The following is a 26,132-nucleotide window of genomic DNA, read 5'->3' as shown; positions in this document are numbered from 1 at the left end:
TTCCGGGTTACCGTTTCCGAAATGGGGAACACTACATTTCCAAAACGTTTGAGCACCACCAAAAGATTTAGAGGAAACATGTTCCCCATGTGTTTCCCTTATGCGGGATGCATGTTTCTCATGTTTGGTTTAATTAATTTATCATGTTATTAAGGCATTTCTTTTTCTTCAATATTTCCTATGCATTTTCCAGTCATTTCCCGGTTTGTTTCCCAGTAAGTTTCCTGAATCGTTTTCTGGTCGTTTTCCATTTCCAATTCCCAAGATATTTCTTGTTTCTGTTCCCCCTTTCTGGCAACCTTGCTAAGAACCCACGAGAGAGAAATTATTAATCAATTTTCTGAGTTGCATCAATTCTTTGGAGTCCTTAAGTTGCTTTAATTATAGATAGATTCAGCATGCACATAGGCCAAATCAAATAGAAACGGACTGAACACAGTCTACGATTGACAAAGCCGCATACTTAATAGAAAGCCACAGTATGTGAAAATCCTATTACTATTTGTACCAATGTTGGTAAGGAGGGAAGCAGAAGTGAGAAATAAGGAATTTATATGTACATGAGAAATGTGAAGCAAGAAATTAATAGGAAGCATTTAAGAAATGAATTAATGTTACATTAGAATTGCACAACATTTCAAGAAATTATATAAAGATATATTTACCATTTAAGTTTTTTTCTTCAGTCTAATTAAAATAGGTAAACTATATCGATATTATTATAGGAATTACAATACATTGATTATGTAAATGTGTTGTTTTCTAAGCAAAATCTGATATCCTTGGAAGCGAGCTTCCTATGAGAAGACAACAGAGTTTTGAAAGCACTTAGCTTCCAGCTTCTAAACAGGCTTTCCAAGATAGGTAGAGAGGCTTTTGGGTAATCATGATTAAAATTGATTTTCTCTTATTATTATTTCTGTAAAAAATGGTACACAAGAGTTCTGACTTTCATGAACATGTTTTACAAATTATGCAGGTTTCTCCCTTACCTCTACTACTGGAACATACATCACAATCTGTTTATTTGAATTCCTTATACTAACTTCCCTTGCATCATCCTCATTGCGGGCAGCTTCTCTTAGCACACTCTTAAGCTTGTTGATCTTGTCCTCTAACTGGAACAGTCTCTCCATCAAAACAAAGAGTGGTTGCTTTTCATCATCCTTCTCACGCACCTTGGAAGCGATTTCGGATGCAGAAGTAGCCTCATCAATGGTTTCTCTTCTTGTAGCGCTTGTTTTCTTCTTCCTCAGAGGGCCATGAACCATGTTCCTAAACCAGAAACTTACCTGGAAAAAAGTCAGCAAACCAATATGATTCAGGGAATAACACCAAAAGAATGGATCGATCACCTCACAGAATTATACATTGAATTCCAAAGTTTGAAATGAGATGCTTGACTTTGGGATTGGAGGCTTAAGTCGAGTCTGTTCCCATCTAAGCCAAGGATCTCAGTAACCAACTCAACAGTTGAATGGTATTGGTGCTTCGGATGAAGGTTTGTTTTTCATTAGCAACAAAAATAATGGATAATAAATTATGCAACAACTTTAGTGTTACAAAGTGAGAAGTACAAAGACAAAATTACGAGGAAGAACACATTAAATCCGAACTCTTAAAAAAATATAAAAATTTGATTTATTAGTAAAGAGACTGCAAAAAAACTGGTCAAGAAATAACATGATAAGAGGAAATTTCTATGAGAGATTTAAAGTTATCCACTGCTACATTATGAACTTTACATAAGCGTGTTCCAAAATTAAAAAAAAATATTATAATAAATTAATGAAGAAGAAAAGACTCAAGGCATCCTCACAACTTCAAAATATAGCCGGCATAGAACTTAAAATCATCTTCGCATGATACTATGACAAAATTATCTACGTTTTGACCCAAAAGCTCAAATCCATTTCCTTAAAGTTTAACAGGAATCTTCTTATGAAAAATAAATTGACTAAACTGTCCAACATCATTTCCTAGAAATTTTCTAGGCTCAGGTGATGTTAAAAAAAAGCAGGAACAGAAAATGGATATACATGTATGGTCACTCCGAGTTCATCCAACTCTATGCTAGGAACTCCAGTACACTCTCATCTCATGTCCTGTAGTATGCTATTCTTAACAGGAAACTACATAACAGCAGTATGTCACTTGTGCTTTTAGCCATGTCCATATGACATAGAACTTAAGGTTCCACATCTATGTTTCAAGTTGCTTGTCACAACTTGATGGTCGTGCCATCCATTTAAACTGATAGAATCTCTGAACTGATCATTCACTGCCAATATCTATACAGAAATGGTTTTACAACAAAACCAAGAACCGTAATTAAAGAATAAGAACAGATGAAACTCCCAGTGGCTTGGGGAGTCAACCCAGGCTCAAGCCCATAGTCATTGACTTCATCTAACTCATTCAAGTGATTTAGAGTGCAGGCTCAAAGCAATCCAAGTAATGATTTATTTTGTTTTGGATGAATATCCATCAAAGCAATCCAAGTAGTGATTGATTCATGAAAATTTAATATAAGAGAGAACAGATTAAATATTCACCTGATAATATGGTATGCTTAACCGCCTTGATAACCTACGCTTGAGAGACACTGAAGGGAATTGATTCTCAAGAAATGCAGCTTGCAGTCTCTGCAACATAACATTTAAAGAGAACTTGGTAAGACCATAATTCATGATACCATAGAAAAGATCAAAGACTAAGCAACATGACTTCCACAATCAACCACTCCATTCTTGTAGAAGAAGATCACTTCTTCCAACTAGAGGCATGCAATTGAGAAGAGAAATTAAATAAGAGAAAATTCTGAAGGCACTACCAACTACCTCAATTATATCGGGTGGCAGCAAATCTGGTGCTTGTTTTCGTTCTTTTTCCAAGGAAACAGATAATGACTTTGACCTCATTCTCCTATAAACTTTCTCTGAGCATTCAAGAGTTTGTGCTCCAGATATAGAAGGCATGCACCTTGAGACAGCCAATGCAACTGCTTGATCAGCATTTTGTCTCTTTTTCTGTTCCATACTTGGTTGTATAGAACTCTGATATTCTTTTGTAGTTTCTCCCTGTATTACATGAAGAAAATGATCTTTTCAACATCATAATCAGAACTAAGGACAAAATATTGGGCTCCAACATGAGACACAAAAATTTTCATCTCTGAAAATAAGAAAATATTCTGCTGAATTTGAAAGATAAACAATATCTGCACATACACATGCATGCACAAGCAGCTTGCACATGCATATATAATTCAGCTAAACAATTGTTTCATAAAATAAATTGAGAAAGAAATTGTTGTACAAGACCTTCATTGGTAGCAAAAGTAACACTTAGCATTATTTTTCCCAGATGGATTCAATTTGATATTCGACTGCTAGCCCAACAAACCGAACCTGTACCTTTCATTTTCTTTTATCAAGTATCGTATGTCTCAATAGAATAGATCTGTCTTTTATGTGAGGCTAGATGGGGCTGTATATAATTTCAATATGATTTTCACTAAAATAAGTTTCCCTACAGGTAACTGTGAGGTTATACCTAGATTCGTTAATAGGGAAAGATCCAAAACAACCAAGTAGAATAGAAATATCTCCAGGTCAAGCACCAATATGATAGTGATGTGAGACAAAATAACGAAAATCTGATACATAGTGCATGTGCTTCATGTCGACTGCACTTCATCCAGTAGGATTCAGTGGTTTAAACCCAGTCAAATAGACTTTGAACCCTGGTAGGGGTAATCAATGGTTCCAACATTTTTAAATTGTATAACGATCACAAAATGTGGCTTCAATCAATATAACAAGCATCCACCAAATTATGAAAATTCTAGGGAAGATGGAAAATGTCTTGCTAAGGGATATCCTTTGTGTTTTCAGCTACTATGGATAGGGTGGATAACACATACAACCCTAAAGTTGATGTGATAAACACAGAGAACACTACTTTGGTGATCCTGGTTGTTTATTCCCAATAGCAGGGAGTTCTAGATGTCGGTGAGGCTGATACGGGAGGTTATGCATCAGGAAAGAATAGAAAATAATTTTTAAATAACACCACTTAACTGTTTCTGTTTTATCATGGAATATAACAGGAGATATTAAGGCCCCCATTGTGTTGTTTATTCCAGTGGGAAAAAATTCATGCTAAAACAAAGGGAAGAAATATTTTATTTATTCAAGTCTACAAAAATGTTGTGTTAGACGAATAATACTAATCTCTGAAGGTTAAATATGCAACCATTAAATAGAAAAGAACCTTGTTCTTTCTTTTCATTTCTGTGTTTGAGCATGTGTAAATATTTAAAGCAAAATGATGAAGTGAAATTGATATACTTGTTTTCAGAGAAAGAGATGAATACATGAATTAATGTGTAAAAGTTAGAAGATGAAGCATGACAAATTTAAATAAGAACAAACATTGAATTCCAAAATGTTAGTGTAGTTATCATCTATCAAGGACATTCAGGAATAAAAAATATTACCTTTCTCATTTTAAGAGCTGCATATCTAGCATTTTTAAACCACTTGTTGACCTGCCAAAGAATTATAAGATGTTAAAAGTATATCACGAAAAATATGACTATATTAAGAACTCCATAACTGAAAATAAATGCATTGATTTTACATAGTCCAAAAGGACCACCTGGACATGCTAGTGGGACACCCCAAATGAGAAAATTATTTGTTAAGACGCTTGCAACTAATTCACATTTGCTATTGCATAGGATGTGGCACATAGATTCGATATGATTACTTGAATGAAGTAAAACAACATCAAATCATTTTAAACTTCTTAGACATGCAAGAAAATAAAGATCTCGACCATTGGAATGTGTTCCAAGATTAATTAGAAAATATTCCTTATAGACAGCTGTACTTCATCATCTAGAGTTTCTTGTTTACCTTTTCATATGCCAGACCCAACTGCTTTGACAAGTTCTCTTTAAATTCTCTTGAGGGAAGCTCATTTTCAATGAATGCCACATGAAGCTTCTGTTATGATGCAACATAAAGATAAATCAATCCTATATTCTTAAAGAAACTTCATAGATGCAAAAGAAAATACCAAACCTTTCTAATAATAGATATTCCATGAACTATAAAGGCAGTAGGTTTCTCCAATTTGACAAATTGAAATCTCTCTGATCAGAAGAAATGTGATCAATTGACCCTAAAGTAGAAATAATCACAGCAAACTATACATAACACAATCAACATTTACCTCAAGTGCATTGGAAGGAATCCTGAATACTTGCTTTCTATCTTTTACACTTGGTGTCTTATTTTTTCCATCTCCTGTTAAATCCATGAATGAATTCTTATCAACAGAAGTTAGTGGAGCTGGAGCAGCAGGAATTCCCATTTCAGGGTCTCTGTCTTTTCTTTTTCTTCTATGAGGTCCCCAGTCTTCATCTTCACTAAGATGCTCACTTTCACAAGGTTCCTTTCCAAACATCTCCTAGAAAAAAAATAACCAAAAAGGGAACAACAAATCATGATATTGTTCTGTAATGAAATATGGGGAAGCACCAATATGTGAAAAGAGGAGAAGTATGGAAGCCAACAACACAAGCACACAATGTGCAAAAGAGAACACAAGCACAATACAAGTGCAAATAACCCACTAAGGGGTGACAAAGCCTTCAAAGGCAAAAATAACTTTATTGAATGAGAGAAATGAAGAGGCTAAAAGCCATACATGGATGAGGGAGGAGCCCTCAATTTATAGAGGGGGGAGGACCCAAGGGATCACATAGAGGGGCTCCCATCTAGCCGTTGGGAGCCCCAAACGGTCATATTTATGACTGTTTGGGGCCCCAACAACTAGAGGGTGGGGCCCCTTTATGTGGTCCAAAAAAGCATTAAATAAAAGGAAAAAGAAAAAATACAGAAAAAGAAAAACATCTAAAAAATGTATAGTGAAATTACCAAAATACCCCTATCAGGTATTTTGGTTAAACGGTATAATTATATATATATTTTTTTTAAGTATATAATTTAACACTTCCCCTCAAACTTTACGGGGAGAAGACGGAAAGTTTGTCAAGAAGGAACATAAATCTTGGAGCTGGTAGATAGGGGTGGCAATTTCTGACACGACCCGCCAACCTGCCTCTTAGGCGGGTTCGGGTTGGGCTTAAGCCAACCCGTTTAATAAATGGGTCGACCCGCGTAACCCGTTTATTAAACAGGTCGGGTTCAGGTTGGGGGTATGCCAACCCGCCAACCCGGCTGACCCGTTTAATAAACGGGTTAGGCGGGTGGGTCAACCCGCCAACCCGCCAACCCAACCCGCCAACCCGACCCATCAACCCGTCAACCTGACTACCTGCCAACCCGATCCGTCAACCCGCCAACCTAACCCGTGAACCTGAAAACCCGTTTACCCGACCCAACCCATTTATTAAATGGGTTGGCGGGTCGTGTCGGGTTACCCGTTTATTAAACGGGTCGGGTTCGTGTTTGCCACAGCCGACCCGTTTAATAAACGGGTCGGGTTCGGGTTGAGGTATGCTGACACGCCAACCCGCCAACCCGACCCGATTGCCACCCCTACTGGTAGAGCTTTGGTAAGGGCTTTTCTTATCCTCTTCTTCATCTTTTGAATTAAATGCTTATACTGATGCTGATTGGGGAGGAAATCCCAATGATCGAATCTCAAGTCACTAGTTTTTGTGTTTTCTTAGGGGAATCGCTTATCTTTTGGCGGTGTAAGAAGCAGCAAAAAGTTTCTCTTTCTTTCACTGAAGCCGAATATCGAGCGATGGCAATGACAACTATGGAAATTGTATGGATTAGAATTCTCCTCAGCGACATGGGCATCCGCATTTCTACTCCTACCAAGATGTGTTGTGACAACAAGAGTGTCATCTATATTGCTAGCAATCACACCTTTCATAAGCATACAAAGCATATTGAGATGGATTGTCACTATGTTCGCGATGAATACCTCAAAGGGACCATTTCATTGCCATATGTTACTTCAGAGTTTCATGAACCGCATGAGCTATATTCGGGCGGGTGATGGATAGGTAGGTGAGAGAGCCAATTAGTTGGCGATAAGGCGTGGGATCTTCAAGGAGAACACCATCTTCAAGTCTGAGTTTTGCATTTATAACTTCCGGGGTCTCGACTGTTTTTTTATCCGAAATTCCTGCCTTGGAACAAATGTCAACTGCCAATTTCATTTGAGACAAGATGTACCCACGAGGAGAATACACCACTTCAAAACCTAAAAAATATCTCAAATAACCCAAGTCAGACATATCAAAAGTTTTCTTTAGAATAAATTTCACATCATCTACTCCATTTTTATCATTTCCTGTGATGATCATGTCATCAACGTACAGAAGAAGAATGATTATGAGATCGCCTGTTTTCTTAACAAAGAGAGCAGTGTCAGTATAACAAGATATAAAACCCAAATTAATCAAGACATTGTTAAATTTGTCATACTAAGCTTTAAGAGCTTGTTTAAGACCATACAAAGCCTTTTTTAATTTCAAGACTTTTCCATTAAGATTCATGCCAGGAGGAGGTTCCATATAAACCTCTTCGTTAAGATCACCATTTAAGAAAGCATTTTTCACATCAAGTTGAAAAATGTTTCATTTCTTAATAGAAGCAACAACAATAAGAGTTCGAACACTAGTCATTCGAGCGACAGGGGCAAAAGTCTCATCATAATCTACCCCGTATTCTTGAGCAAATCATTTTGCTACCAATCGAGCCTTATATCTTTCCAAAGACCCATCACTTTTGGTTTTAACTTTAAAAACCCATCTACACCCGATAGGTTTCTTCCCTTTTTGAAAATCAACAACTTCCCATGTTTTTGCCCTTTCAAGAGCATCTAATTCAAGTTCCATAGCTTTAACCCAATGATCATATTGTTTAGCTTCATTATAATGATATGGTTCATGAAAAGAATGCAAAGCTAACAAACATGCCCTAAAGTTTGGTGAAAAAGATTCATAGAATACAAATCTATTTGGTGCTCTAATTACACGACTTGACCTTCTTTGAGATGATTCTTCTGTAGTGTTACTTTGAGAATATCTCTCAAGAGCACAAGGAGGATTTGCCTCTTCTCTTCTGGAATAAACTTGAATTTGCCTAGATGTAGGTTCATTTATATTTTCTTGTTGTTCAGAATCCAAATCCTCTATATGTTCTTCTTGTTGTTCATTAATAGGCTCTTTAAAGCTGTTATCATGCGGTAATAAATCAAACAGGAATGAGTGATCTACCTTTTCATTTGATTGGAGTGAAAATCCATTTTCATTTTCTAAGAAGGTAACATCCTTTGAGATATATAATTTGTTATTAGTTGCATCAAAGCACCTATAACCTATGTCACACGGACTCAGCTAGGGAGGCGCCGCACCCAAGTCGACACGCCCCGACAAAGGTGCGGCTTCGAACACGGCCCGGACTCGGTCAACACCGAGTCGGACTCGGTCAACGAGTCGAGGCCGAGTCCGTCCACATTTTGGACTTGGTCAACGTTGACTGAGTCCAAAAATGTTCATTTTAAGGTAAAAAAATGATCTTTTTATATATATTTTTTTAAAAACTATATATATAGCATGAGTCTCAAATGGTCAGCGGGACCCGCGTCAGGGGGAGCCCCCGGACCCCCCTTTTTGCAAGGGCAAAAGTACAATTTGCAAAGTTTATAAAAACACTCATGCTGGTGCTAAACTTTAGAGGACAATATCCACATATATGCACACAGGATATATTATTATATATATATATTTTTTAAAATATATATATATATATAGCCGAGTCCCCGTGTCCAAAATTTTTAAAATTGCTCCGCACCCGTGTCGCACCCGCACCTGCACCCATGTGACATAGCCTATAACCCTTTTGTTTTTCACCATACCCCAAAAATATACATTCAATCGCCCTTGGAGAAAACTTATCATTTTTACGAGTTAAGACAAAACATTTACACCCAAAAATCCTTAGCCTTTGATAATCAGGAGTCATGTTATAAAGCTTTTCAAATGGAGAGAAATTCTTTAAAGAAGACGAGGGAGTTCGATTAATTAAATATACTGAAGTCAGAACCGCCTCAACCCAAAAAGATTTTGGGATATTTTTGGAAATCAACAGGGTTCTAGTCGTTTCTATTATGTGCCTATGTTTTCTTTCCGCAAGACCATTTTGTTGCGGAGTGTTTAAACAAGAACGTTGATGACAAATCCCATTTTCTTTTAAGTAATTTTGAAATTCATTTGACATAAATTCGCCTCCTGAGTCGGATCTAAGGATAGACAAGTTGCCAAGGAATTGATTTTTTATCATAGCATGAAACTCTTTAAAAAAAGAAAAAAACTTTAGATTTCTTACTTAAAAAATAGATCCATGTGAATCTAGTAAAATCATCAATAAACAGAACATAATATGAAAACCCTCCTTTAGATACAAACGGAGAGGGACCCCATACATCAGAGTATTAATTCAAATGGCCTAGTGGAGACAAAATTTCTTTGAGGAAAAGGAATAGCTTTAGATTTTCCAAAGATACAATCTTTACAAGACATATGATTGTTTTTACAAGAATTGCTCAAAAAAGAAAAGAGAGACATCTTTAGAAAATTGGGGTGGCCAAGTCTCTTATGCCAGATATTGATATTTTTGGCATTTACAAGATTACAAAATGACTTGGTTGGAAGAGCCAAAAAATCCATATAGTAAAGATCACCCCTTCTATGGCCGCGCCCAATCAGCTTCTCTGACTGGAGATCCTGCACGGTGCAACCTTTGGGTGAGAAAGAGACTTGGCAACCGTGATCGGTAATTTGAGAAACAGAGAGAAGATTTAAATTCTTGGAACAACCCTTATTTTTGGAATAAAATTTTGATTTAAATCAAGTGTCCCAATACAATCAATTTTTAAAGATGTCCCATCGGCCGTTGAAACATATGAAGGTATGAGGTCGGTAAACACATTTGATAAAATATATTTATGAGATGTCATATGAAAGGAAGCGCCAGAGTCAAGAATCCACATACTTGGGGGTGATGAAGAGCAGGCAACCGCGGCACCCGAGGTAGAGGAAGAAGAATTTTTTAGAAGATGTTGGAGAACTTCCGAGATTTGATTGAGAGCTACTTTAATATCACCTCCATCTTCTTCCCCTTTTGAAGCATTTTCTTCAAAGGCGGCAACCTTAGCTTTAAGCTTGGGGCAAACAGGCTTAATGTGCCCCAGTTCATTACAAAAGTGACATATGATACCTCTTCTATTGTTTTTTCCAAAATGAGGAGGTTTATATGGTTTAACATTATTTCTGAGCCTAGTAACGGCCAATACATCATCATTCTTTAAGGATATGCCAAGACGAGTTTCGACTTGACATATTTTGACAAGAGCATCCTCAATAGGTAGAGCTTTGCTACGATGAAGAAGAGATGCACGAACTTGCTCAAACTCCGGTCTAAGACCATGGAGAAATTGAAAAAAATGCTCTTTTTCAACATGTTCCCTTCTTAATTCAATATCTTGAGGAGCCACCCATTTAGGTTAAAGGAGGGCAAGCTCATCCCAAAGGGGAGTAAGAGCACTAAAATAATCTCGGACATTCATGTCCCCTTGTTTGGTAGATCTAATTTTTTCTTGACAAAAGAATTGCCTAGCAAGGTCCTTTTGGGTATACATACCCTTAAGAAAGAACCATGCCTCATTGGCTCTTCTAAATTTCGCAATATCGGCACAATTCTTTAGATCAACATTGTTCATGAACCATGCCAAAATTTTGGCATGGTTACTTTCCCAATCCTCTAATTTGGATTGATGATCATTGATTGCCTTTATGCGCTCGTCGCCTTCCAAAGCCTTTTCAACATCTCCTTCCATGTTAGTGAGTTCAAGAGAAGGTTCGGGAGAGGTTCCCATAACAAAACCCCAAAGTTTCTTACCTCTTAAGTGATTCTCTATAGCGGAAGCCCACATAAGATAATTGGATCCATTGAGCTTAAAAGAGAGCTCTACCTTTGATTCGGACCCCATAGATAACAAAGAAGATCTCGATCAAATAAGTTGAGAGGCACGCTTTCCAAAGGCTTCAATAAGAATGCAAGATCACCAACCTTGCTCTGATACCATGTAATGAAATATACAAAAGCACCAATATGTGAAAAGAGAAGTATGGAAGCCAACAACACAAGCACACAATGTGCAAAAGAGAACACAAGCACAATACAAGTGCAAATAACCCACTAAGGGGTGAAAAAACCTTCAAAGGCAAAAACAACTTTATTGAATGAGAGAAATGAAGAGGCTAAAAGCCATACATGGATGAGGGAGGAGCCCTCAATTTATAGAGGGGGGAGGACCCAAGGGATCACATAGAGGGGCTCCCTTCTAACCGTTGGGAGCCCCAAACGGTCATATTTATGACCGTTTGGGGCCCCAACGACTAGAGGCTGGGGCCCCTTTATGTGGTCCAAAAAAGCATTAAATAAAAGGAAAAAGAAAAAATAAAGAAAAACATCTAAAAAATGTACAGTGAAATTACCAAAATACCCCTATCGGGTATTTTGGTTAAAACAATATAATTACATACTTAAATATATACATTCATATATATATATATATTTAAGTATATAATTTAACATGTTCGTCCACATATCATCCATGCCAATGTAGCCTAGGATGCCTTTTATGTAAAGCATGCTGATGTTTTATAAAGAGCATAAGAATAAACATCAACATTTAAGGAGTGAAATTTCATGCAGGGTATTTGGGTATCATATCCAACTGATTGTTTAAAAAACTGCCACTGCCTATTATGTGATTTCCTCAACACCAAAAATTACTGAGACCTGTATAGGTTAAAAAGATATTATTGTTTTCCATAAATAATATTGATAAAACATAATTATCTGCATTAAGCATTGTGCACTAAGTATGGAATTAAATTGTCCACTTTCCAAATTCCTTATTGATGGCTGTCTTTCTTTTCTTAATGTTTCAGGTTGTCAGAAGCCTTTTGATAAGGCCATCATGTTGGACATATGGACATCCATAAATGAAAAAAAGATATAGCATCATGAATTCGTATTAGCTGCAGTAGCATTCAATTACAAGAAGAGGTCATAAAGAAGAAGAACAATATTATATAGAAACTGTGATGAATAAAAATGAAAGGAAAACAATGATTTGAATGCATCATCTTCAATGAATTGAAAAACCAAAATATAATAAGCACTACTTATAGGAAATAGATATGACCAAACAATAATGTGTCTGAAAATATGCATCTGTGTGGGTGTGTATATGCAAACATGTCTGTTTGCAGAATATCGATCTATCACACTAAATAAATCCTGTATACTACATGTTCTTACTTAACTTTTCGAATGACAAGACTGTTATTCACAGAATATGGATTAGAATTGCAAAAAGTTATATTGTTCTAATTCAGCTGCACGAACTTCAAAATAACATATTTAGCTTGTTGTAGGATATCTATCTCCCAGTTACCCTTGTCTTCTTTTTGTCCTTTTAATAGACTTTAACATATACACAAGTTGAAGGGCATATATTCAAGTTCAGATGGTTTTATGTGATTACATTTGTACCAGGATTAGTCCCAAACTATGCCACACAAATACTTCATTTTTTTGTTCCTGTACTGCATCCCCTTATGTACTAATCACATTGGAAAACTTCATAAATATGGCCATATTCTCGTATTTACAGCTGTATCCATGTGACATAAGTCCTAAATATTGTAAAACATAGCTTTCTTGTCATTAGAATCTGCTTTATAACAAATTGGCATCTTAACAAATTGGCATCTCTGGATATACTTCAAAGTAATATTTTTGTGCTCTTCATTGTTATCACCACTTTTGTCAGGATTAGAAGGGAAGGAAAAAAAAAAGCAACTTGATGGTGTGCCATTGCCCAATATATGCATGCCAATCAATATTCAAAATTAAATGCACATTCCGGTTACAAGTAAAATGATGCAATTGATTTGATTATTCAAAAATAATAGATATTTCATAACAAATAACAAGTTTGGATGCACTTACATCATATAGCTTTTTGTAATCAACATCTCTCCTTTTCCTTCTTCCACTATTTTTAGAATGAAGATCAGCATCATTATCAGAATCTATGTTGATAACAGGACCAATAGGTCCGTCGGTGTCCTCTCTTCTTCTTTGACGTTGATTTGTGTCTCCATTTAGATCTTCATCATGAAAAGACACACCATCTTCAAAGCTATTCTCATCAGATAACCAAGACGAACCACTTGAAGTACTAGCATCGTTCTCGTGCATATCTTCTTCACACCCTGGTTCCTTGGCGGGCTCCTCATTTCTGTCTGGATCATAGTTTTCATCTTCAGAATCATCAGATGGCCACTCTTCCCCATAATTTAAAGACACATTTCCACCATCAGAAGCAACTGCTGCTTCCTTAAAGACATCCTAATATATTGTGACAAAGCAAGTTAACCAGTGTAAACTGTGAATAACAAAACAAAAAACTTAAAAGACGATTAACATGGCTAACTTTCGATAAGGTAACAAAGACCAACCTCCCAACTATTATCCATGGAGAATTTGGTACCGAGATATGCATTAAGAGTGTCTAGGATTTCCATCTTACATTCACAAAACTTGCAAAGCCATCCTTCATCTTCAGGAGGAACTGGAATGTTAAAGATAGTCAGTATTTTGCATTGGTTAAATGATAGGCCAACAACCTAGAAATACCAGGAGTGAACATAAATGATATTGGAAAGATGAAACAGCAGTTGCATTGCATAAGCAAAATTCGCTGGTGAAGGATAGGATCAACTGAAATGAAATGAAGCGCTTACAGAATCACTTATTTAAATTTATGTAGGCTTGTTCTTGATATGGTTCTTTTGCTTGTTATTATTATATGTGAATTACATTATAAAAAACAAAAAATTGACAACCATGCAATTTTTATCGGATAAAAGGAACTGCATTAATGAATGAAACATTCTCACAAGCAGAAGAAATTCTATTAACTAGCACTAATATGATCTCTAATCCTGTGGATGCCTTTGAGTTCAATTTTTGCTGCAAACACTTTTCAAGAAAATACCAATCTGAAACTAGCAAGATGAAGCATTACTTTAAAGATACAAGTATTTGTATACTTGAAAGAATCTCTTGCCAGTTTCTGAAATTAAAGTGCAGACAACCAAGCATTTTGCAAGCATATTAATAAACTTTGCTACATTGTGAAAGTGCATTCTTTATTCTAATAAAATTGCACCTACTGGATGGCAAGGAACCATTCTATAAGGACAGGATGAGCTTACTATTTTCAGTGGCTAGTGGAGGATCCAGGCATTTCTGGTGGAAGGCACAATTGCAGGCCCCATCACAAAGAATAATGTCATTATCTGGAGAAGCATCTTGCAGTTTGCATTTTGCACAGAAAATCTGGCAGTCAAAGTAGATGTTAAAAAATGAAATGTGCAAGACTGTAGGCAGAAATCATTGATGTCATGCACAATAGCTACAAATATCTCTGATATTGAAAAACTTTTACAATATCATTAGGAGATTTCACAAAGATTTTAAGAATAGCAGCAATTTTCAATATGTTGATATAGTATTTTACAACTATGCCAACTAAAGAAACCTTTTTGTTAAATATTTATCTTTCCAAGCCTTCGATGGCTTTTATAATGCATATATTCTTACAAAAGTATCTACCTATATTTGTAATTTTCTTTTTCTTAGTTTTCCTTATATCTCTTCAAGTTTACTTGAGAAAAACAACAATTACAACATAATGCTAAGAAATTGCTGATAGTGGGGTGACTATGGAAGCATGGAGTCAGTGTGAAAAGTTGTTTGTCAGAAACAATTTATTCTATAGATGGAACTCAACGAAGCAGGCATTTATCCATACATATTCATGGAAGACAGATCCATCCTGACCCATGACAGAATCTTCAATGCGTCCTTCAGAACTTAGTAAATCCAGCTGACGCATTGCATCGCGAATGCCCACCTTGCATTTCAGTATTTGATCCACGGCTCTTTTCAATTCTTTTTCTGGCTTGATTTTTTCCCGGCTGCAACAAACACATAGAAGATGCATTAGCATAGGTTGCTTCTCCGTACTTTTTGAGTTACTCTCTCTCTCTCTCTCTCTCTCTCTCTCTCTCTCTCTCTCTCTCTCTCTCTCTCTCTCTCTCTGCATTCTTATAACTGACTCTAAGAAGCATAACATAACCCACATCTTAGAAGCAAAGGTAGAAAGTAGATGATATTGAAGATATGCATTTACTATTGCTAGTTAGTACCTATGCCAACTTGAGAGAAATTAAACCCATCATAAAAGAAATGGACAATGTGATGACAGTTTTAATAAACAACAAAAGTCGTATCATTCTTTCAGATATTCTGAAGTACTTACACTGTAGACATATTTACTGAATCATATCATCTGTTAAAATGCATGATGAATAGTAAGAAAGGGGACAAAGAGTAGCTTAAGCAGACACACATCTTTTAGGATATTCTACTGCATTAACTTTTATGATTTTAACACACACATGCACTTGAAAATGGTATGAGAACTTATGACATAATGGGCAACACTATGAAATATGATGCAGAGCACGTCCCATACCCAACAACACACAACCATGTTTCGAGTTTGGGTCTGGACCCAAGACCCGAATCCAGCCAAAACCTTTAAAATAACCCAACTTAGGGTTGCGTGCGGGGCATAGAGAATTGAGAATTGCAGCAGCCGTCAGTTTGGTTTTGCCTTTTGTTCTTTTTGGTTTTTGCTGAGTCATTTTCTTTCCCAGTCGGTTTTCCCCTTTCTCCATTATTTTGTCTTTCTGCAGATTTTTCCCTGTGGGCATTTATTCCTTTTTGTCTCATTCAACAGCTTTTCTTTTCATTTCTTTATTTCTCTGTCACGTCAGTTTGCAACAACTTTGTTTCTTTTTCATTGCTTCCTTTGTTGCCTTTGGTTTTATATCCCTTTGCTTGTTTCAAAGCCTATTAAATAAAAATCAACAGTCCAGCACCGTTAGTTTACGGTGATCTTTGTTACTCATTTTGGCACCTCGCACGATCGTGGAAGTTGTGCCCCTACTTGCTACACCTCAAGTGCATCACCGAATCCGATCTTCACGTTGCATCACAGTGATCGAAACTTCGATGTCCACACTGCATCAACGAGTGTCGACGTCGGCATCCATTAGCGAGACTTATCGGTTCCCTCACTGCATCAACTTGTGCCCCTGCTTGCTACACCTCAAGTGCATCACCGAATCCGATCTTCACGTTGCATCATAGTGATCGAAACTTCGATGTCCACACTGCATCAACGAGTGTTGACATCGACATCCATTAGCGAGAGTTATCGGTTCCCTCACTGCATCAACTTGGTATCAGAGCCCAACCCCTCCTCCTTCGTCAACGGCATGACGCAAGAAGCGAGGAACGGTCCTACGAGCGGAAAGATGCGAGAGGAGATCATGAAGCGGATGCTCGACATGTTGACGGAAATGCAGGAAGATATGCTATGCCTAGAAAAAGAGGTAGCCGGTCTGTCGAAGCGCATGGATGGGGTCGAAGCACGATTGGGTGCGCTTGAATCCAAGGTGGATGCGCAAGCAGTGCCGTTGAATCAGTTAGGCGCGCGCACGATCCATCCTGTTGATACTATCGTCGTCAATCGAGCCCCGATGACGCTCCAACAAACATCGCGACGTGAAGCTGTTGAAGAAACTCTGCATAGGGATGCAGGTTGTGACAGTTCTCCCCATCTGGTACCCCCCCTTCAACTGGAATCAGCAGCGACCTGCGTGAACCCTCTCATCGTGGAAGCAGTCCAGCCGGTGCATCGTCAGCCCGTTCGTGCCACCACCTTGCCCTCGGGCCCTACAGTAGCTGATGTTAATGGAGATGGGAGGACAGACGTTGTGGTTCCAACAGTATCAGGGACCATCTTTGTTCTTAGTGGAAAAGATGGGTCTCAAGTTCGTCCGTTTCCTTATCGTACTCATGGCAGAGTTATGAATCAGGTTCTTTTACTTGATCTTAATGTTGCTATTGGTGAAACCTCATACACCATGGTTCTGGTAGATAATGTTGATGGTGAAGATGACCTTGACCTTGTTGTTACAACCATGAACGGAATTTGCATCAAGCCATCATCAAGAACTTTCTGGGATGAGGAAGGCAACAACTTTTGGGTTAAGGTGGTCATTGGTACATTTGCAGAGTCAGGAGCAGATCACAATTTTAAATGGAAGCGCCTATCTTCGATGTGTCTGAACTATATGCTTACTGTGGAGGAGATCAGTCGTCGGAGCCGACTTCTTCCCAACCCGGGGAGAATGATGCAGAGCACGTCCCATACCCAACAACACACAACCATGTTTCGAGTTTGGGTCTGGACCCAAGACCCGAATCCAGCCAAAACCTTTTAAATAACCCAACTTAGGGTTGCGTGCGGGGCATAGAGAATTGAGAATTGCAGCAGCCGTCAGTTTGGTTTTGCCTTTTGTTCTTTTTGGTTTTTGCTGAGTCATTTTCTTTCCCAATCGGTTTTCCCCTTTCTCCATTATTTTGTCTTTCTGCAGATTTTTCCCTGTGGGCATTTATTCCTTTTTGTCTCATTCAACAGCTTTTCTTTTCATTTCTTTATTTCTCTGTCACGTCAGTTTGCAACAACTTTGTTTCTTTTTCATTGCTTCCTTTGTTGCCTTTGGTTTTATATCCCTTTGCTTGTTTCAAAGCCTATTAAATAAAAATCAACAGTCCAGCACCGTTAGTTTACGGTGATCTTTGTTACTCATTTTGGCACCTCGCACGATCGTGGAAGTTGTGCCCCTACTTGCTACACCTCAAGTGCATCACCGAATCCGATCTTCACGTTGCATCATAGTGATCGAAACTTCGATGTCCACACTGCATCAACGAGTGTCGACGTCGGCATCCATTAGCGAGACTTATCGGTTCCCTCACTGCATCAACTTGTGCCCCTGCTTGCTACACCTCAAGTGCATCACCGAATCCGATCTTCACGTTGCATCACAGTGATCGAAACTTCGATGTCCACACTGCATCAACGAGTGTTGACATCGACATCCATTAGCGAGAGTTATCGGTTCCCTCACTGCATCAACTTGGTATCAGAGCCCAACCCCTCCTCCTTCGTCAACGGCATGACGCAAGAAGCGAGGAACGGTCCTACGAGCGGAAAGATGCGAGAGGAGATCATGAAGCGGATGCTCGACATGTTGACGGAAATGCAGGAAGATATGCTATGCCTAGAAAAAGAGGTAGCCGGTCTGTCGAAGCGCATGGATGGGGTCGAAGCACGATTGGGTGCGCTTGAATCCAAGGTGGATGCGCAAGCAGTGCCGTTGAATCAGTTAGGCGCGCGCACGATCCATCCTGTTGATACTATCGTCGTCAATCGAGCCCCGATGACGCTCCAACAAACATCGCGACGTGAAGCTGTTGAAGAAACTCTGCATAGGGATGCAGGTTGTGACAGTTCTCCCCATCTGGTACCCCCCCTTCAACTGGAATCAGCAGCGACCTGCGTGAACCCTCTCATCGTGGAAGCAGTCCAGCCGGTGCATCGTCAGCCCGTTCGTGCCACCACCTTGCCCTCGGGCCCTACAGTAGCTGATGTTAATGGAGATGGGAGGACAGACGTTGTGGTTCCAACAGTATCAGGGACCATCTTTGTTCTTAGTGGAAAAGATGGGTCTCAAGTTCGTCCGTTTCCTTATCGTACTCATGGCAGAGTTATGAATCAGGTTCTTTTACTTGATCTTAATGTTGCTATTGGTGAAACCTCATACACCATGGTTCTGGTAGATAATGTTGATGGTGAAGATGACCTTGACCTTGTTGTTACAACCATGAACGGAATTTGCATCAAGCCATCATCAAGAACTTTCTGGGATGAGGAAGGCAACAACTTTTGGGTTAAGGTGGTCATTGGTACATTTGCAGAGTCAGGAGCAGATCACAATTTTAAATGGAAGCGCCTATCTTCGATGTGTCTGAACTATATGCTTACTGTGGAGGAGATCAGTCGTCGGAGCCGACTTCTTCCCAACCCGGGGAGAATGATGCAGAGCACGTCCCATACCCAACAACACACAACCATGTTTCGAGTTTGGGTCTGGACCCAAGACCCGAATCTAGCCAAAACCTTTTAAATAACCCAACTTAGGGTTGCGTGCGGGGCATAGAGAATTGAGAATTGCAGCAGCCGTCAGTTTGGTTTTGCCTTTTGTTCTTTTTGGTTTTTGCTGAGTCATTTTCTTTCCCAATCGGTTTTCCCCTTTCTCCATTATTTTGTCTTTCTGCAGATTTTTCCCTGTGGGCATTTATTCCTTTTTGTCTCATTCAACAGCTTTTCTTTTCATTTCTTTATTTCTCTGTCACGTCAGTTTGCAACAACTTTGTTTCTTTTTCATTGCTTCCTTTGTTGCCTTTGGTTTTATATCCCTTTGCTTGTTTCAAAGCCTATTAAATAAAAATCAACAGTCCAGCACCGTTAGTTTACGGTGATCTTTGTTACTCATTTTGGCACCTCGCACGATCGTGGAAGTTGTGCCCCTACTTGCTACACCTCAAGTGCATCACCGAATCCGATCTTCACGTTGCATCACAGTGATCGAAACTTCGATGTCCACACTGCATCAACGAGTGTCGACGTCGGCATCCATTAGCGAGACTTATCGGTTCCCTCACTGCATCAACTTGTGCCCCTGCTTGCTACACCTCAAGTGCATCACCGAATCCGATCTTCACGTTGCATCATAGTGATCGAAACTTCGATGTCCACACTGCATCAACGAGTGTTGACATCGACATCCATTAGCGAGAGTTATCGGTTCCCTCACTGCATCAACTTGGTATCAGAGCCCAACCCCTCCTCCTTCGTCAACGGCATGACGCAAGAAGCGAGGAACGGTCCTACGAGCGGAAAGATGCGAGAGGAGATCATGAAGCGGATGCTCGACATGTTGACGGAAATGCAGGAAGATATGCTATGCCTAGAAAAAGAGGTAGCCGGTCTGTCGAAGCGCATGGATGGGGTCGAAGCACGATTGGGTGCGCTTGAATCCAAGGTGGATGCGCAAGCAGTGCCGTTGAATCAGTTAGGCGTGCGCACGATCCATCCTGTTGATACTATCGTCGTCAATCGAGCCCCGATGACGCTCCAACAAACATCGCGACGTGAAGCTGTTGAAGAAACTCTGCACAGGGATGCAGGTTGTGACAGTTCTCCCCATCTGGTACCCCCCCTTCAACTGGAATCAGCAGCGACCTGCGTGAACCCTCTCATCGTGGAAGCAGTCCAGCCGGTGCATCGTCAGCCCGTTCGTGCCACCACCTTGCCCTCGGGCCCTACAGTAGCTGATGTTAATGGAGATGGGAGGACAGACGTTGTGGTTCCAACAGTATCAGGGACCATCTTTGTTCTTAGTGGAAAAGATGGGTCTCAAGTTCGTCCGTTTCCTTATCGTACTCATGGCAGAGTTATGAATCAGGTTCTTTTACTTGATCTTAATGTTGCTATTGGTGAAACCTCATACACCATGGTTCTGGTAGATAATGTTGATGGTGAAGATGACCTTGACCTTGTTGTTACAACCATGAACGAAATTTGCATCAAGCCATCATCAAGAACTTTCTGGGATGAGGAAGGCAACAACTTTTGGGTTAAGGTGGTCATTGGTACATTTGCAGAGTCAGGAGCAGATCACAATTTTAAATGGAAGCGCCTATCTTCGATGTGTCTGAACTATATGCTTACTGTGGAGGAGATCAGTCGTCGGAGCCGACTTCTTCCCAACCCGGGGAGAATGATGCAGAGCACGTCCCATACCCAACAACACACAACCATGTTTCGAGTTTGGGTCTGGACCCAAGACCCGAATCCAGCCAAAACCTTTTAAATAACCCAACTTAGGGTTGTGTGCGGGGCATAGAGAATTGAGAATTGCAGCAGCCGTCAGTTTGGTTTTGCCTTTTGTTCTTTTTGGTTTTTGCTGAGTCATTTTCTTTCCCAGTCGGTTTTCCCCTTTCTCCATTATTTTGTCTTTCTGCAGATTTTTCCCTGTGGGCATTTATTCCTTTTTGTCTCATTCAACAGCTTTTCTTTTCATTTCTTTATTTCTCTGTCACGTCAGTTTGCAACAACTTTGTTTCTTTTTCATTGCTTCCTTTGTTGCCTTTGGTTTTATATCCCTTTGCTTGTTTCAAAGCCTATTAAATAAAAATCAACAGTCCAGCACCGTTAGTTTACGGTGATCTTTGTTACTCATTTTGGCACCTCGCACGATCGTGGAAGTTGTGCCCCTACTTGCTACACCTCAAGTGCATCACCGAATCCGATCTTCACGTTGCATCATAGTGATCGAAACTTCGATGTCCACACTGCATCAACGAGTGTCGACGTCGGCATCCATTAGCGAGACTTATCGGTTCCCTCACTGCATCAACTTGTGCCCCTGCTTGCTACACCTCAAGTGCATCACCGAATCCGATCTTCACGTTGCATCATAGTGATCGAAACTTCGATGTCCACACTGCATCAACGAGTGTTGACATCGACATCCATTAGCGAGAGTTATCGGTTCCCTCACTGCATCAACTTGGTATCAGAGCCCAACCCCTCCTCCTTCGTCAACGGCATGACGCAAGAAGCGAGGAACGGTCCTACGAGCGGAAAGATGCGAGAGGAGATCATGAAGCGGATGCTCGACATGTTGACGGAAATGCAGGAAGATATGCTATGCCTAGAAAAAGAGGTAGTCGGTCTGTCGAAGCGCATGGATGGGGTCGAAGCACGATTGGGTGCGCTTGAATCCAAGGTGGATGCGCAAGCAGTGCCGTTGAATCAGTTAGGCGCGCGCACGATCCATCCTGTTGATACTATCGTCGTCAATCGAGCCCCGATGACGCTCCAACAAACATCGCGACGTGAAGCTGTTGAAGAAACTCTGCACAGGGATGCAGGTTGTGACAGTTCTCCCCATCTGGTACCCCCCCTTCAACTGGAATCAGCAGCGACCTGCGTGAACCCTCTCATCGTGGAAGCAGTCCAGCCGGTGCATCGTCAGCCCGTTCGTGCCACCACCTTGCCCTCGGGCCCTACAGTAGCTGATGTTAATGGAGATGGGAGGACAGACGTTGTGGTTCCAACAGTATCAGGGACCATCTTTGTTCTTAGTGGAAAAGATGGGTCTCAAGTTCGTCCGTTTCCTTATCGTACTCATGGCAGAGTTATGAATCAGGTTCTTTTACTTGATCTTAATGTTGCTATTGGTGAAACCTCATACACCATGGTTCTGGTAGATAATGTTGATGGTGAAGATGACCTTGACCTTGTTGTTACAACCATGAACGGAATTTGCATCAAGCCATCATCAAGAACTTTCTGGGATGAGGAAGGCAACAACTTTTGGGTTAAGGTGGTCATTGGTACATTTGCAGAGTCAGGAGCAGATCACAATTTTAAATGGAAGCGCCTATCTTCGATGTGTCTGAACTATATGCTTACTGTGGAGGAGATCAGTCGTCGGAGCCGACTTCTTCCCAACCCGGGGAGAATGATGCAGAGCACGTCCCATACCCAACAACACACAACCATGTTTCGAGTTTGGGTCTGGACCCAAGACCCGAATCCAGCCAAAACCTTTTAAATAACCCAACTTAGGGTTGCGTGCGGGGCATAGAGAATTGAGAATTGCAGCAGCCGTCAGTTTGGTTTTGCCTTTTGTTCTTTTTGGTTTTTGCTGAGTCATTTTCTTTCCCAATCGGTTTTCCCCTTTCTCCATTATTTTGTCTTTCTGCAGATTTTTCCCTGTGGGCATTTATTCCTTTTTGTCTCATTCAACAGCTTTTCTTTTCATTTCTTTATTTCTCTGTCACGTCAGTTTGCAACAACTTTGTTTCTTTTTCATTGCTTCCTTTGTTGCCTTTGGTTTTATATCCCTTTGCTTGTTTCAAAGCCTATTAAATAAAAATCAACAGTCCAGCACCGTTAGTTTACGGTGATCTTTGTTACTCATTTTGGCACCTCGCACGATCGTGGAAGTTGTGCCCCTACTTGCTACACCTCAAGTGCATCACCGAATCCGATCTTCACGTTGCATCATAGTGATCGAAACTTCGATGTCCACACTGCATCAACGAGTGTCGACGTCGGCATCCATTAGCGAGACTTATCGGTTCCCTCACTGCATCAACTTGTGCCCCTGCTTGCTACACCTCAAGTGCATCACCGAATCCGATCTTCACGTTGCATCACAGTGATCGAAACTTCGATGTCCACACTGCATCAACGAGTGTTGACATCGACATCCATTAGCGAGAGTTATCGGTTCCCTCACTGCATCAAAATATAAACCAAATAACAGTACCACAATCCAAAAATGGGATGCATTAGCCGTTTCAGAGAATGGGAAATATAGGAGAGCAGTGAGTGCTTCTGAATTTCTTTAAGAACCTTAAAGGACCTTCTCAAGTTTTGTAACATCAACCAAAAGGCGTCCCAAATTGTATTATCCAAATTTCTTCTTAGTAAATCATTTTGTGCACTCTTAAACCACAACATTCTTTTGAAGGATAAATCTTAGAAGATATAATGCCATAATTCTACCTTCAGTGTCTGATGCTTGAATAATTTGAATTGCACAAGAGTCAGGAAAAACCACAACATTCTTTTGAAGGATAAATCTTAGAAGATATAATGCCATAATTCTACCTTCAGTGTCTGATGCTTGAATAATTTGAATTGCACAAGAGTCAGAAAAAAGAAAATTAGGTTGATGCAAAACAGAAGGTAAGAAACAAAGACAAACATAGTATTCAACCAAAACTCGGCACAAAGGCAAGCAACTATAACTAGACAAGAAAGAAAACCCAAACAAATTCCAATAATTCTCCAGAATGGTGATCACTTTATTTTCAAACTTAGCTTTGGTCATTAGAAGGATATGGTAGATGTCATTTTAGATACCTCTGTCCCTTCCAACCTTCTCCAGAGTATGCATCAATAAGGTTCTGCTCCAGTCTCATCTTGATAAGGAGGTACTTTGTTCTTCTCTGCAGTCGTGATGCTTCATCTCTATGGATAGTTTGTTTCCCACCTTTCCTCCTCCTCTTATTGTTTTGAATTCCATCATGTGCATTGGCATCTTTTCTCTTTTCTTTACAACCAGATTGTGGCAATTTCTCATCACTGTTCTTCATCAAAGGTCGTCTTCTTGCATAGCACTTATAGGAAGCTTTCTGCAGGTCTCCTGCAACCAATTTTTGCTTTGGGATATGACTCCTATTAATATCACCATGCTGACCAGGAATCCTCTCCATAGTATCTCCAGATAGCATTTTAGAAGCCTCAGATACTCTATTCTTAACTCGAGCTGAATGAATCGTCTTTATGCAGGACTTCGATTTCAGTCTATATCTCCTCGTTATCTTGTTCTGTGGCACACAGTTCATTTTGAGCCCCATCAATCTCTTTGTAACGGACTTCCTTGACACTGGCTGCTTTACTCTTTTTCCAGCACCCCGCATTTTCATCTTTTCAAAGAAAACAACCAAAAAACAACAATTTAGAGAGCAAAATGCGTACTTCCAACCGCTATCTAGTAGTTCTACTTTCAAAATTTGTCCCAATAAACCCAAAAAAATGCATCCCCAACCAGAAAATATTTGATTAAGATCCTAGGCAAACTTAGAACACTCATTTTTATTAGTGCCAAAAAAACATTTCAAAGTCTTTCTTCGTATATCCACACCAGAAGAGGAAAATAAGAAAAAAAGAAAGAGGCTGAAGCATGAAAAGATGAAACTCTGCTTTACACATAATAGATGATGGCAAAAAGAAAGATAACACCCACCCAACAAGAATATTGAACTCAGGAAGAAAATCGCCAATTATCCATCTGAGCGTCATTCACAAACACCTTTAGTGATCCGATAAATACAAAAAAATTTAAATAACCTTACATTACATTGTCACCCTAAACAAAAACTTCTTTGACATATGATATTAGAACACGAAAAATCATTGAGAACAGATGAGTACTGTAATCCATACAAGGGCTTGTGAAAGAAGAAAATGACATTACCTAATTGATCAGCGATTCAACTTGCTCCCAAATCGACCCAAAGAGATGCTAAAATCGATAAGGGCGCCATATGAAATGCACCATTCATAGAACAAGGTTTCCATTTCACATTTTCAGGGGAAATAGAGAAAGCTAAATGAACATAAGGATGAAATCTGTAAAGTGGGAATTAAGAAATACATCAATCATCCTTCAGTGATGAAGACAAGCTCACCAAGTTGGATCAAATTCATAACCGACGTGACTTACATGATGACAAAAATGTACAATAAAGGAAAGCCAGCATCCAGCATTGGATCAATATCAGAATCACAGCCGCCTATTGTTGCCTAAATTCATTTAGCTTCAACCAACTCAAAATTCAACAATGGGAACGGCCAACCTTGATCATAATCACACAACCATAGCCTAAGTGTAAAACAGAAAGACGATTCCCGAATACCCAACAGAGAAAAACAACAAATTCTTTTGCCTAAGATGAAACAAACCGCTAAAGAAACAGAAATATCAAGTGCCTCATAAACGAACGACACCTCAGTCTTCAAAGATCAAATACCAACAATACGCCAAAGAGAAAGAACGCCAGATTTCTATCTGAATCATGAATGGCAATCCATAAACATCTCAAAATAAGCCTTTTGCTTCAAAATAAGTTATTTTGTCGCTGTCCAGATCAAAGCCCAATTGTTGAAAGTGGAAAACAAGGAAAAATTAGAATCACAAAAAGGTGAACGAATGTCGAGATATTCTGTGAGATTTATTGCTCATAACAGAAAAATAATGGGGACAAACTAGCTGAAATTATAGGTTTTAACGACAATGCTATAGAAATAACTATAATTGTGAAGATTGGATAGCTCACCAAATGAATGAATTACAGTAACGATTGAAACGAACTGTGTCACCTTGAAATACAGCTTTCTTTTTTTCAGTCTATTTGCAAAGCAGCCTATTTGTG

The 26,132-nt window shown here is 39.4% G+C and overlaps 1 protein-coding gene across 2 annotated transcripts; it reads right to left on the bottom strand.

Moving 5' to 3' along the window:
• Window positions 1-893: 893 nt before the first annotated feature.
• PRHA (pathogenesis related homeodomain protein A) lies at window positions 894-26,132 on the bottom strand. Of its 2 annotated transcripts, none has more exons than XM_090001804.1 (12): window positions 26,037-26,132; window positions 24,058-24,623; window positions 14,947-15,112; window positions 14,348-14,471; window positions 13,589-13,701; window positions 13,077-13,478; window positions 5,242-5,478; window positions 4,923-5,012; window positions 4,502-4,552; window positions 2,841-3,080; window positions 2,556-2,645; window positions 894-1,292 (listed from the first exon to the last, which is right to left on the bottom strand). In XM_090001804.1, exons 2-12 carry the CDS (start codon window positions 24,621-24,623, stop codon window positions 972-974), a joined length of 2,400 nt encoding a protein of 799 aa, XP_089857930.1. In that variant the 5' UTR covers window positions 26,037-26,132; the 3' UTR covers window positions 894-971. The 2 variants fall into 2 exon arrangements, with proteins under 2 accessions (XP_089857930.1, XP_089857929.1); XM_090001803.1 differs by lacking the exon at window positions 26,037-26,132 and adding an exon at window positions 25,175-25,330.

The sequence above is a fragment of the Nuphar pumila genome, chromosome 3, assembly GCF_984573655.1.
Source record: "Nuphar pumila chromosome 3, dmNupPumi1.hap1.1, whole genome shotgun sequence".
Taxonomy (NCBI): domain Eukaryota; kingdom Viridiplantae; phylum Streptophyta; class Magnoliopsida; order Nymphaeales; family Nymphaeaceae; genus Nuphar; species Nuphar pumila.
This window is presented reverse-complemented; position numbering and strand designations above follow the sequence as displayed.

Excerpts from the sequence above, each read along its gene's own strand:
- PRHA (XM_090001804.1), bottom strand. The coding sequence starts at position 24,623 with ATGAAAATGCGGGGTGCTGGAAAAAGAGTAAAGCAGCCAGTGTCAAGG. Across the intron at positions 13,479-13,588 it reads CCATGGATAATAGTTGGGAG|GATGTCTTTAAGGAAGCAGC; the intron begins GTTGGTCTTTGT and ends ACAATATATTAG. Across the intron at positions 3,081-4,501 it reads CAGCTCTTAAAATGAGAAAG|GGAGAAACTACAAAAGAATA; the intron begins GTAATATTTTTT and ends CATGTAATACAG.